Source organism: Prunus avium, chromosome 1 (genome assembly GCF_965620075.1).
Source record: "Prunus avium chromosome 1, drPruAviu1.hap1.1, whole genome shotgun sequence".
In the NCBI taxonomy this organism is placed as follows: Eukaryota; Viridiplantae; Streptophyta; class Magnoliopsida; order Rosales; family Rosaceae; genus Prunus; species Prunus avium.
The window spans coordinates 11,381,832-11,394,545 of record NC_142284.1 but is presented as its reverse complement, the minus strand read 5'-3'; the positions used below and the strand labels follow the sequence as shown (position 1 = coordinate 11,394,545).

Below are 12,714 nucleotides of genomic sequence, written 5' to 3'. Positions count from 1 at the left end.
GAAAATACCATATAATTTCCTACACAGAACCGGGAAAGACGAAACGCCTCCTACAGCAAATCGGGTTACAGATCCCAACTCAAGCTGGTGCATCAAAATTGAAAATCCTCTTCAACGTTAATAACAAATATTGAAGGAAAACAAGCTCCTCCTCCGCTCTCTCTCTCTCTCATCTCAGCCCCCTTTTTTTATTTTGTAGCGGGAACACTTGATATTTGTCTAGACAGATTTTCTGGTGCGTGCTTATTTGAAATCGACCCCCGCTTCCTAAGCGTTTATAGGGTTTTGTTCCCTCCCTTCAAATCTCTGTGATTTTGAAATCGAACCATTCTCTTCCTCTAATTTTTGTCCTTCTTCTTTGGAACTTAAGCAAAACCCTAACTTTTGGTTCCAATTGCCTCGCATTTAGGGTTTAAGTTTCGCCAGCTGATTGCTCATTCAATCCGCCCACCAAAAATTTCAAATTGGTTGTGTTTGCCCTAAGATGGCATTCTTTGGATGAGATGTGAATTAGTAGGTCCTTTTGTGCTCTGGGTTTATCAATGGGAGCACTAACCAGCAATCGTAAGCGAGGGGACGAGTGTTTGAGCTTGAATTCTGCACACCCATCTCCTTATTCGCAGAATTTTCAAATTTCAAAGCGACCCAGATTCTCTTATATGAAACAAATCCCGGACCGGCCCATATTATCTTCCAATAGCGTCGCTTCGAGGGTCTCTCGGTACCCAGATATAAAGCCGCCACTGACGAGAGTTCACGCCCCTTGTAGAACAGGCAAATTCGGGTTCTTCTCGAACAGAGAAGATTCGAGCCCAAAAACCAGAGGGGTTCATGAGAAGGAGCTGTCGGGTGTCATAATGGGCAGCGTATTGTCTTTCCATTTGGAAAAGGCGAAGAGCAGGGCTTTAGATACATTCCGCTATTTGAACAAGGGCAAGAAGGTGATTGAATTGGATGAAGAGGTTGAAATTGACCGAGTTTCTGAGGATTCGAGCATAGAAGAAGTTCTGGCTATAGAGGAAGATGACCGAGAAGGGCCTTCTGTGGTGGATTATGTGCAGGAATTGGATACGAAGATGGGGGACTGTGGACCTCAGGGTACTCAGCCATCGGCTTCTTCGGTGGTTTCGGACTTGACCACGCTGACGAATGGCCCTTTCAAAGTGGACAGTGCAGGAAAGATGTTGGACTCATTCTCACTAAATCGAGGGGTGGATGTGCCGAGTGTGGTAGTATACAAGCAGTTGCTTGAGAGTGTAGAGAGGCGGACTCCGAAACTTGAACATTTGCATTCCCAAATTGAGTTCAATGTGAGCAAACTGTCTCTGTTTGAATCGCTGCGTCCACAAAAGAAACCAGTGAAGGTGAATTTCTTTTCATTAACTTACTACCTGTTTTGAAGTATCATTTGCAATGTTAGCATACTAAAGTTTACAGCTTGTGGTAAGTAAATATTGATGATGAATTTATCAACAGTCTTCTCTTAATAGTTAAATCCTTTTCTTTTTAGGTTGTACCCGATGAACCCTTTGTTGCTCTTCGAAAGGAGGAAATGGCTGAGGTTGAGCAAGCATTTTCCTCTGCCAATCGGTATGGTTTTATACATATTCTGTTTCATCTTTGAATTGGTTTAGTTGAAACTTGAAAGTATAACAGTGTTGGGGTTCATACAGGAGGAGAGTCTTGGTAACTCATGAGAACTCAAACATAGAGATCACAGGTGAAATGCTGCAGTGCCTTAGACCACGTGCATGGTTGAATGACGAGGTATTTTCTAGGTTACATTTGTACTTTTTTGTTAAATTGCAATAACAAAAAAAAGTTTTCATTACATTTTGTTTTTTATGGTTCATGGGGGCTTTTCTGGGCTTGCCTAGTTGGTAATGTAATTGATACATTTGCACTCTTTTCCATTCCAGGTCATAAATGTCTACTTTGAGTTGCTGAAAGAGAGGGAAAAGAGAGAGCCACAGAAGTTCTTAAAATGTCATTTCTTCAACACATTTTTCTACAAAAAGGTTTGTAATTTGCTTTCTTTCTTGTTCTTTCTTTTACACTTTGTTCCTGGCGGTGGTTGTATATGCATAATCTCTTCAGTTTTCCCTTTTTTTTTTACTGTCAGAAGAATTTTTATTGATTTCATTAATTTGTTGTCTAGATAAGTACTGGTATGAATACATGAGTTCTTGTCACTGCTTGATTTAGGGAACCACTTCTTAGGACTATTTCTGTTTTTATGAAGTAGAAAAAATGCAAAAATTATAAAGCTCTAATGCATGTTCATTTTCAAATAGTCTCATACTTCTATTTCATCATTTAATTATTAGGACTGTTTATTGAGTTGGATTGGTCAAAAGCTTTGATCAATTTGGCCTGAATTTTTTATTAGGATGAGTCTCATTTGAGTTTTGGCTGAGTTTTTAGACCTGATTTGAAGTTCAGGATGAATCAGCATGATATAACGCCAACCCAAATTGTACCCATTTGTTTCTTTCTCATTTGTATACATATATTACATTTCATTAGGCCCGAAGATTGGGCTGGGCTGAGAGCTCAGCCATGTGCTTATTGGGCTAACCTCAGGCAAGGTCTGTCAGCTCAGCCCGTGCAATTCACACTCCTAGTAATTATTTGCCTAGATTGGGTAACCATCTTTGCTGTTGGATTTAGGATATTGATTTCTATATTAGCTACTCTTATTTTACTGAAATTGTATGTGCAGTTGATAGGTGGGAAAAGTAACTATGATTATAAATCCGTCAGAAGGTGGACTACCCAAAAGAAGCTGGGATACAGCCTCATCGAATGTGACAAAGTAACTTCATTCAAACCTTCTTCATTGCACATATACACAGTTTAAGTGAAATTACATTTATTTCATAAGTGGTTTTCTTCTCAGATATTTGTTCCCATCCACAAAGAAATACATTGGTGTTTGGCAGTTATAAACAAGGCAGAGGAGAAGTTACAGTATCTTGATTCACTCAAAGGAAGGGATACCCAAGTGATGAACAGATTGGTATGCTTTGTAGTCATTTTCTGTTTGGCTGTTGATATAATTTATTGATGATGCATGCAATAAAGTCAGAAAGTCTGTTACACAAAATGTCGGTCCTTGACAAATACCCTTTCACATTTTCTTGTGGGAAGGGGGTGATGGGCAGTGATGCTTTGAAAAAATAAAATCTTGCCATTAGCGGTTCTTGTAATTTGCTGTTACTCAGACTACAACATCTGTTTGAATTGATTGGGTTCATATTTGTTTGGTCTGGAATTGACTGGGTTCATGAATTTTACAAATGAAGAAAATCATCTTGTCAGTCTTGCCTGCAGAACTTGATAACAATTGTCCTTCCTCCATTCTTGATGTGGTATGAAATATGCGCATAGGCACATAAAAAGTTTGCTGTGTGGACAAATATTTCATCGATCATCAGCCATCAATTAACTCTTCATCTTTGTTTTTCTTTTTCTTTTTGGATACTAATGGCAGTGCCTTGGTACGGATGTTTTTCAAAATGGTAGGAAAACTAATAAATTAATTAAACCGATTGAGTTGCAGCTATCGTTGACTGTTTATGTTTGACAGGCGAAATACTATGTTGATGAAGTGAAGGATAAGTGTGGAAAAGACATCAATTTGAGTTCTTGGAAATTAGAATATGTTGAAGACCTTCCTGAGCAGGAGAATGGGTAGGCATTACATGTCTTGAAACCTAATGTTATAGGTTTTCTTTTATCTTTTTCCCGAACTCTTTACAGTAAGCAAAGACACTTCTGCTAATTGAAATGTATTTTTGAATTAATTTTTCTTAACAGGTTTGACTGTGGTGTGTTCATGATCAAATATGCTGACTTTTATAGCAGGGGCTTGGATCTCTGTTTCAAGCAGGTAAGGCGCTTAGAGATGCTTCTGTTGCTTTGCCACACGGAAGTGTATATTTTGTCTCCCAAGTTAAAGTATCTTTTGGTTGTTTTCATTTTTATTTGCTTGGACGTGCATTCAAACCATTAATAATGGAAAGTTATATGTTGTCCACTTCCCAACGACATAATTCTAGGGGGACAATACTTGGCACTCCAAATAATTGATTGGGAAGTAGTATGCTATAGAATGAAATGCTCATGTATATCCTGCTCTCGGTTAACTCAACTGTTAATTAGTATGATTCAACTCTGTGTTTGTTGTCCTTGCAGGAACACATGCCATATTTTCGATTGAGAACAGCCAAGGAGATCCTAAAATTGAGAGCAGACTGATTGAGCAAGCTAGCTTTGGCATGCGGTAGTACCAATCAAGAATTAGGAATTAGAGAGTAACAGACAATGAATTAGGTGTGCTCGAGAGTGTGAGTCGCATGCCAGCTTCGAAATTTTTGAAATAATTTAAGATTTGTGTTGGTGAGGTGAGTCCTGTGAGGAAAGGTTAGCAGAGCACAAGGCAGAAATAGTAACTTGTATATACTATACAAGTGCGAACCTTTGATTTGTCACATATATGTTCAAAAAGTTCCATAAGCTTTAAGGTTATGCGCTGACTGAGTCCTTGTTGCTAGTTTCTTTTTGGTCCATGTATCTTTTTGGCCATTTGCCTTTTAATTAGTGATTGAGTTAATCCAACAATTGTAACACAAGATTTCTGGAGAATTCTGTTCTATAAAAGAAAGTTTCATTTGTTTTGGCCAGTTTGTTGAAGATTCATTTGTGCCCCTGAATTAAGTGATAGTTACTTGCCAGAATTTACTCTGCCCGATAAAATAATATTTTGGTTCATGTTTATTTGGTTTTGTTTAACCTGGAAAATAGCCAAATCCTCGGGGAATAATTCTGTGATCAATATTGGAATTGTATGGTACTCAGGGGGCAGTGCAAAAGAAAAGAACGAAATAAGATAATAGTCAGGATGACAGAGTAATAAACATTCTATTTCTTTTTTTTTTCTTTACTAGAAAATACATTGTCAAATCAAATTTCCAGTCACTTACACAACAGCCAAAGTCCACAACCCATAAAAGACTCGGCAAGAGCACATCGACTTATCTAAAGAATTACAAATGAGAACACAATACCGGCAAAAGACATGAATTGAATCCTCATTGCCGCCCTTAGCCAGAAGTCTAGATGTGAACTGCCCGGAGTCTGCAATGCCTCAAATCCCTCTCCCGCAGATCCTGCTTTGTAACTGTGCCGGGACCATAACAAGACAGAATAAGCAGAACTTAAAAAGGATGCTGTTTAGTATCAATGTTTTCCACCAGATGAGATGAAAATGAAAAATATATACAAGAGAGTTCAGATTAATACAAGTAACAGTGCCGCCATCAGCGCAAGGAAACAAAGTGCCTGCCTTAACGAGGTCCTCTTTTGCGACTTAGTATTTCCTGCTCTTTTAGTCTATGCTGGAATCTTGCAAGACGGGCTTGAAGGCTAACCAGACCAGCTGCCTTGCGAGAAAGCACAAAGCTCAACTGGGTCACATAGTTGTCTATAAGGCTCCCTGGTTGGTCGACTTCTGCCAACAGTTTCATTTCCTGGTAACCAAAACAACACAGGATAAGCACCTATTTACCAAAAAATACAGGATGCACACTATATAGCAGGTTGACGTGACAGACAAGTTAAAAATGCCAGTTTCTCACTCCATCAGTTACCAAGATCTGTTGGAGATATCAAAATATCTTGCGAAAAAACAAAAGAAGAAAGTTTCACTTACTTCGCGAACAATTTCCATCGTATCCTCAATTTCTTTTCTATGGGCAGCAATTAGGGCCTCTTCTTCCTAAAACAGTCCAAAGAGCTCAAAAAATTGGCAGGGGGTGCAGGATTACTTGTAAAACAACTACAAATATAATGACCAAAGCCAGAGTACCAACCTCGAGAATGGCATTGATATGCCCATCAGGAAGTTGAGGCTCAGATTGTCTGGATCCAACATTGCTTGTGTTATAATTTCCTGTATTTTGCTGCTTAGAACTTGTGGTGGAGAGATCAGATCCACCTTTTTTCAGCCAATTACCCAACTTTTCTGATTTTTCATCCTTGGTTACTTTCCTACGAGGTGGTGACACTTTTTGTACTTTCTCTTCTGTATCAACCGAGTTTTGGGAATAATAGAGCATCTTCTGACTGTAAGAATCGCCATAAGAATTATTAATTTCAAATCTCTCCCTATCCATTACACCAGAAGCCACCGCACTTTCTTCCCGAATACTAATGGGGTTACTTGATGACAACTTTGCAGGCTGCTTGTCAAACTCAACAGTTGGAATATATGTGAAACTTTCTTTCTCCACAGCTCTTCTGCCTGTATCAGCTACTTTAACTTCTTGACGTTGCTCACGGACATCCTCTACCTCAGCAGAAACCAGCGTAGATGATGTCGATGAAACATCCTTAATAGTTGGTGGTAAAGAATTTACTGCTTGATCCTTTCTAGCATTGCCACCTTTTGAAAGACTTTTAACCCTGTTCGTTTAAAGTTAATCTTTTAGTCTGAAATATAAGTTTAATCATTAAGCACTAGTACAGTAATTTGAGTTGTTTAAGTTCACAATAGCATAAAGCATACCGATCCGCATATCTCAAAGTGTTAAGTGTATGCTCGCATGACCCTGCATTTGGAGAAATGCAAGATATCATAACAGTCCTTGAATTGCCAACAAAGGAATCACGGAGCACTTCTGTGAGTTTGCTTCCACGGAAAGGTATATGGATCTGGTCATTGTCCAGAGCACGAATACACTCCTTTAGAGCCAAAAGGCTCTTGTTAATTTCTGCTCCCTCAATTCTGCAATAACCCATTTTGGTTCAACAAATTCAGTAGTCAGTAAATCATCATAACAGCACTGTCATTACAATGAATGTGTGAAAGAACGGTAGCCTAAGAAGCATTATCCTGATGGAATAGGTACAGCCAAAAACAATTTCTGATTATCTTTAGTACAATTGACAACATGGGCCTTCCTAAAACCTGCCCAGGCGTCACACTTAGCCCAATGACGGATTTGCAAGTACAATTATATCACCAAACACCAAAATCACAGAGACAAGAAAAAAAAAAGGCGATAGCCTAAAGAAGTTGGAAGATTACCTTGTTTGTCGGTCATTATCAGTGGTGTCAGCACCCCTTTCACTACCAGCAAGATCAATGAAAGAGATCTTCCCCACAACCTTCCCACTTCTAGATTCATTTCCATCATTGTTCCGCCTAGAATCTTTTACCTCACTGTGCTTTTTCACAACTAGTTGTAAAATAGCATGAGACCTAGAAGACTCTTCATTAGCACCAGTTGACCCTGTACTTCTAGCAGCATTCCCTCTCTCAATATATTCTTTAACAATTTGTACATCTGAAACTTCAAATTCTTGCAGTCCAACAATGCAAACTTGTTGCCGTCCATCTTCTCTCATACAAAGTTTCCTATTGCAAAGAAATGAAGTCATTTATGTCATAACATAACTACAGCAGTAGACCACCAAGTGAACCAAAATTCACATACGCAGATGCATATGTGCATTATTATGTATCTCTAAAAAAATGCAAATAAATGTGCTGTCATATAAAATAAGATGATGCATAATGCATACAGAAACAAATGCTTGCACGTAATCAGAACACCCATTCTAAAATTATACCACATAACTCAACTAGTAATAATTATATGCTTTCCACAAACATTGCACAAAAAATTCACATGAAATTTAATACTTGGTGAAAATGGACAACTGATGCCTTAGTAACTGAAACATGACATGCTTCAAACCATTGCAACATCATTGGTAGTTACACAAATGAATCCTTCACACACAAAACTATGTGTCTTACATCCTTCACACACAAAACTATGTGTCTTACGCCCTGTCCTATACTCAGCAAGACCATTATTATGCACTAACACACATAGCTACCCTCTGCAATCCAATAGATCATTCTAGAACATAGCTATCCCTAAGGGTATCTCCAAGCCTATACCTTTCCTTAAAAGAGGATGTCATGAGTTCAAACCCATTCCAATGTCGTAGCAATTTAAAGTTAAAAATTAGAAACAAACAAATAGAACAGTATTTTTGGCCAAAAAGAAACTAATTTTCAAATATCATCATAACATTAAAATAAAAGAACCAGTCAAACAAAGAGATATACTTCCTCTCACTGAGAAGATCAAAGAGCTTTCCTCCATAAATCTCAAAGTAGCTAAGCCACAATTTGAATCTCTGGTTACGGTAAACTGGCTGATGTAACAATCTGACCAGGTCTTCTGCAGCCCTGATAGGTAACGGTTGCATTGTGAATGTCTTGCCACTACCTGCAATTCAAATCTTGTTAGTATTTTCAGTCCAGAAGACATTTAGCTTGACTGAAAAGGATCACATAGCAACAAGTAAAACCACTAAGTGGCACCAGAAATAAACTACAAACATAATGTCTCAGATCTAAACTCATGTTTCTTTTTTTCCCCCCCAAACAAAGTGAATAGATCTGACAAGCGTGAAAACCTGAATTTTGTCTATTGATAACTTTCTAAAAGTATATAAAGCTAAAGCAAGGACAAACTTAGCAGTCAAACTCCGACTAGAGAAGAATAGAATATGATTTGGAATTATAATTATTTAAATATATATCACAAGGTCATTATTCAACCAATGATACTGCATTTTGATGACTGTCATATACACAGATGAAAAGAATAAAGTTTCAACAAGGATAAACTGATAATCAAGCAGTGTATGACATGGACAGATTATATACACCACCTACCTGTTTGACCATAAGCAAAACATGTAGCCTTTGTTCGCTCAAAAATAATGGGAATAATTGGTTCTACAGTAGCCCGGTATACCTGTTTCATAAAGCATTTCAAGTGGTTAAACCATTTTTATCCAACCGAGAAACAATCATAGAGGAACATGCACATAAGGACCATTCCTAATGTGCAACAGTATCCTAAACATCAAAGGAAATATTAGGTCAAGATTTACACACTTTCATGTACAAAAAGATATATATTACCTCATCATTTGAAACATACTCATTCAGAACAGCATCAAAACAAAATTCATGCTTCTCCACGTATGCAGTCAAGTCCACCTATTACATGACCAAAAATGTAAAACCCAAACAGAATATGTGCAAGAAAGAGACTTCAATTTCGAAAACAAAATTCAGCCAGAAATTTTAAGTGGCATCTGGTTGCTGAGAACAAACCTTTAGTTTGGGTTCGTGGACTGTCAAATAAGCATTGTCGTACACAGAAACAATATCCTCCTCCTTCCGCGTAAGCTCCTTCTTATTTAAAGGTCTTTTGCGTACCTAATATACCCATTAGAACACAAAAAATTTAAAAGTTTCACACAAAATAATACACATGATATTCCATCATATGCCTTCAAATCACACGACAGGATCAGATGCCAAGATTGATATACGTTAAGACCCAAAGCTTCATATAGAAATTAGGTACCAAGTCCTCAACAACTTGATATAACCACACATATCCAACAATACACAAGCACAGCACTCGGCTGCGAAATGAAACACATACCACAACTTTAATCTTAGCCACATTAGTTTCCTTTGTGCTCTCCTTTTCACTCTGGGCTACTGGAACTGGTGCATCTGGATCAGGTAGTACTCTTTGCTGCCTACCACTTGTCAAATTGAATTCATCATCAAATGCTTTACCACCAGGCATAAATGGCGATGGCTCAAACGGTTCAGGGATGACATGCTGAACATGAAAACAATATTGCATTTTATTAACAAATAAAGCAACAGAGTAGGAAGTAAAAAATATCCTAGGCCTACAAAGCAGTCTCATTGATCATAACTCCAGAAAAAGTTAAAGAACAGACCCCAAGACAGTATGCACAACATTTCAAAAGTAGGTGAGGATTTAACTCTTTTCACTATGCAGCTATAAATATATATCACAAGTAAACAAGGACCAATAACAAATAGGTAAAGGGAACAAAAATGATAATGTACTGGCTAGAATCAGAGATGTTACTAGTTTTACAAAGCAAATTTAAATTTAAGAACCTATTCACAAGTAAAATTCATATAGAAACAAAACCAGCAATCCAAGAGAAATTACCCTAACAAGTGAGTGAATTTCCAGGGAATCCCCATCAACCCATCCTGAATTCACAATTTAATTAAAATCTTTAGCTCATAAAAATTTGGCCATAAATTCAGACCAATTTATCATTATAAAATACTGATGTCACAACTTGATATTCCCAAGTGCATAACGGGTCTGAATTCCAGCACATATCACCGAATAACAACATGGAATGTTGTAAAGCAACTTCAAACAAAACGACTCAATGTCAGGGATTAGTAACCAATCTCGTCCTTTGAGAGCAACCAGTAGCCAATCTCGTACTTCGTTGTTATGAATGTTTTAACACAAATCCATGCAGAACTTCCCAGCTAAGTTAAACACAGAACATTATGAATTTTTTAAATGACTATACCTCAGACAGAAGCTCTGTATCATCCATAGCATGAAGGTCCAACAGCCCAGCTCCAAAATCCCCCCTGAACTCCGGAGAATACAAACCATCCGATGCAGCCCCACCTGAAGTTTGTGCAGTAGGTGTATAGGGCTCAGAACCAGACTCCCCATTGAAATTGAGGTTTCGCATTAATTTGAAAAGCCTCTGTTTCTCTTCAGCAGATTGAGCGCCATAACCCTATAACAATATCAAACGCTTAGTCTTCATGTAATTCTACATGAAAAAAGCGGATAAGATAGCACAATCTCACAGGCAATGGCTATGAATATAATACCTGCATGAGGAGATTGGGGAGCATACGGTTGTCGATTCCCGTGGAAGCCAATGGTGAGGCCAGATGCTGTAACCCAGCGGACTGGAGCCACCGGGCCATGACTGCATCACCAGCATCGCCGGCAGGCCCCGCATTGTGCAGAGGCCCGGCAGGGGCGCCGGTGGCGTGGTCGTACAGAGCAGTAGCCGCGGCGGCATTGCTCTGCTGCATCTGGCCACCCATGTGGCGCTGCGACCGTCTTTGGGGAGCCAATTTTCAAGATCTATATTCCAACAACCGCTTCACAAAAACAAACCACACAAATGCATTTATATATACGTGCAATCCAAAAGGCATAAGAATTTCAACGAAATTATAGCATATTGATTTGCATGGGATCATATATACTCACGAGGTGGGGAGAAGTTGAATTCAAAGCAGGACATGAAAGTAAAATTCCAACGGAAATGCGATTCAAATCCTCAGAATCTGCAATTCAACCGAATCTGATCTCAGAATCCCACGCCGAGCAACGTAGAAAATCAATCAGTTTCTCACATTTACGATTAAACGTACCGGAACAGAAGGAACCAAAACAATTACGCGACCAGGATCTGTGGCTTCTCAATAATCTCAAAAGAATGCGATATTGGGATCAGATCTGCAAACGAATTGGGAAAAGCAAAACCCTAATTCGATTGTAAAGAGGGAAGGGTGTTGGAATTTGGTTTCAGAGAAATGGGGGTTGAATTGATGATGGTAAGGGGCTCCACAGAAGAGAGAGAAAGTGTACGCCTTGCTTAGATTATAAAATAATCTTTCTGCGACAACAGGAGAGAGAGTCAGAGAGCGATGTCGTTATAATTGTCATTTGGTAGATTATAATTTTCAAAATTATTAAAACGGCTGTTCGCACAATTGAATTAATCTAAAAAGACTGATACGCCCTCGAGGTTGTTGCTAATTTTCGGTTCGGAGCTCGGATGGACGGTTCAGAGCCTTCGGACGACAGACTGGAATAAATTTAATATGATCGGACGTAAATACCCTTGGATTTTCTTTTATTTGCTTGCCGCCGAAACTAAAAACGTCCACCACTCCCTCCCACCACCAACAATAATGAAAATCTTTTTCTTTTTCTTTTTTCTCTCATGACCCAACAAAAATAAAAAGGAAATTTTCATTGAGGGTTGATGGGTATTTTTCTCCTTCTTTGTTTTATTTATTTATGGGGATAAAAGTGCAATATTAAGAGGAAAAAATAAAATTTCTCAAACAAGAAAAAAAAAACACAATTAATTTATCCTTTTTCTCATTATTTTGCCTTTTTTTAATATTATTTTTGGGTTTTGCAAAATTACTATTATGGAATGAAAATGGAGTTTGAGGACATTATTGAGGTGGCTCGTCCTCCCTCAATTTTTGATGTAATTATTTTATTGTTTAAGGCGCGTTTGGCCTATTTGTTAATTAAGCAAACTGAGATTCATAAGATCTTGTCCGAAAATTAAAAATAAAAATCCTTCAACTAACAAGAACTAATACAACAATCCCAATAGAAGAATAGTATGTTTCAAGTTAAGAAATTATTGAAATACACTCAACCACCTCAAATCAAATGTCCAAGCAAACCCTTAATAGAATATAAAAATGAATCGAATAAAATATACGGTAACGTGCTAACCTTTTATTTATATATATATATCAAAAGGCAGATAATGGTAAAATTTTCAAAATACCAGAAAATACCTTAATTAATAAAAATATTAAGAAATGAAATTTGATTAGTGTGAACAAATACAAGCTATGTCTCTTAATTTTTCAAGCCAGGCACATGTGGTGAAATTTCAAGCTTAACACATGAACAACACATATTGGGTGACGTGGGAGCACGTGTGGCCGTTGGGCCCAACATGTGAAAGATGGCTCTGATACCATGAAGA

General features: G+C 38.0%; 2 protein-coding genes across 3 annotated transcripts; one reads left to right on the top strand and one right to left on the bottom strand.

The window, feature by feature from the left end:
* Positions 1-5: 5 nt before the first annotated feature.
* On the top strand, positions 6-4,685 carry ESD4 (Cysteine proteinases superfamily protein). The gene is made up of 9 exons (XM_021950560.2): positions 6-1,364; positions 1,511-1,590; positions 1,674-1,767; positions 1,920-2,018; positions 2,723-2,815; positions 2,900-3,019; positions 3,590-3,693; positions 3,820-3,892; positions 4,198-4,685. The coding sequence occupies exons 1-9, from the start codon at positions 543-545 to the stop codon at positions 4,258-4,260; spliced, it is 1,548 nt and encodes a 515-aa protein (XP_021806252.1). The 5' UTR covers positions 6-542; the 3' UTR covers positions 4,261-4,685.
* A 219-nt stretch (positions 4,686-4,904) lies between these two features.
* Positions 4,905-11,639, bottom strand: LOC110750213 (kinesin motor protein-like protein). Of its 2 annotated transcripts, XM_021950502.2 has the most exons (15): positions 11,348-11,639; positions 11,184-11,260; positions 10,793-11,071; positions 10,477-10,695; positions 9,543-9,728; positions 9,206-9,310; positions 9,011-9,088; positions 8,759-8,840; positions 8,144-8,306; positions 7,091-7,420; positions 6,569-6,787; positions 5,874-6,465; positions 5,714-5,779; positions 5,305-5,531; positions 4,905-5,182 (listed from the first exon to the last, which is right to left on the bottom strand). In XM_021950502.2, the coding sequence occupies exons 3-14, from the start codon at positions 11,012-11,014 to the stop codon at positions 5,349-5,351; spliced, it is 2,445 nt and encodes an 814-aa protein (XP_021806194.1). In that variant the 5' UTR covers positions 11,015-11,071; positions 11,184-11,260; positions 11,348-11,639; the 3' UTR covers positions 4,905-5,182; positions 5,305-5,348. The 2 variants fall into 2 exon arrangements, with proteins under 2 accessions (XP_021806194.1, XP_021806193.1); XM_021950501.2 differs by having other exon boundaries at positions 11,184-11,639.
* Positions 11,640-12,714: the final 1,075 nt, after the last annotated feature.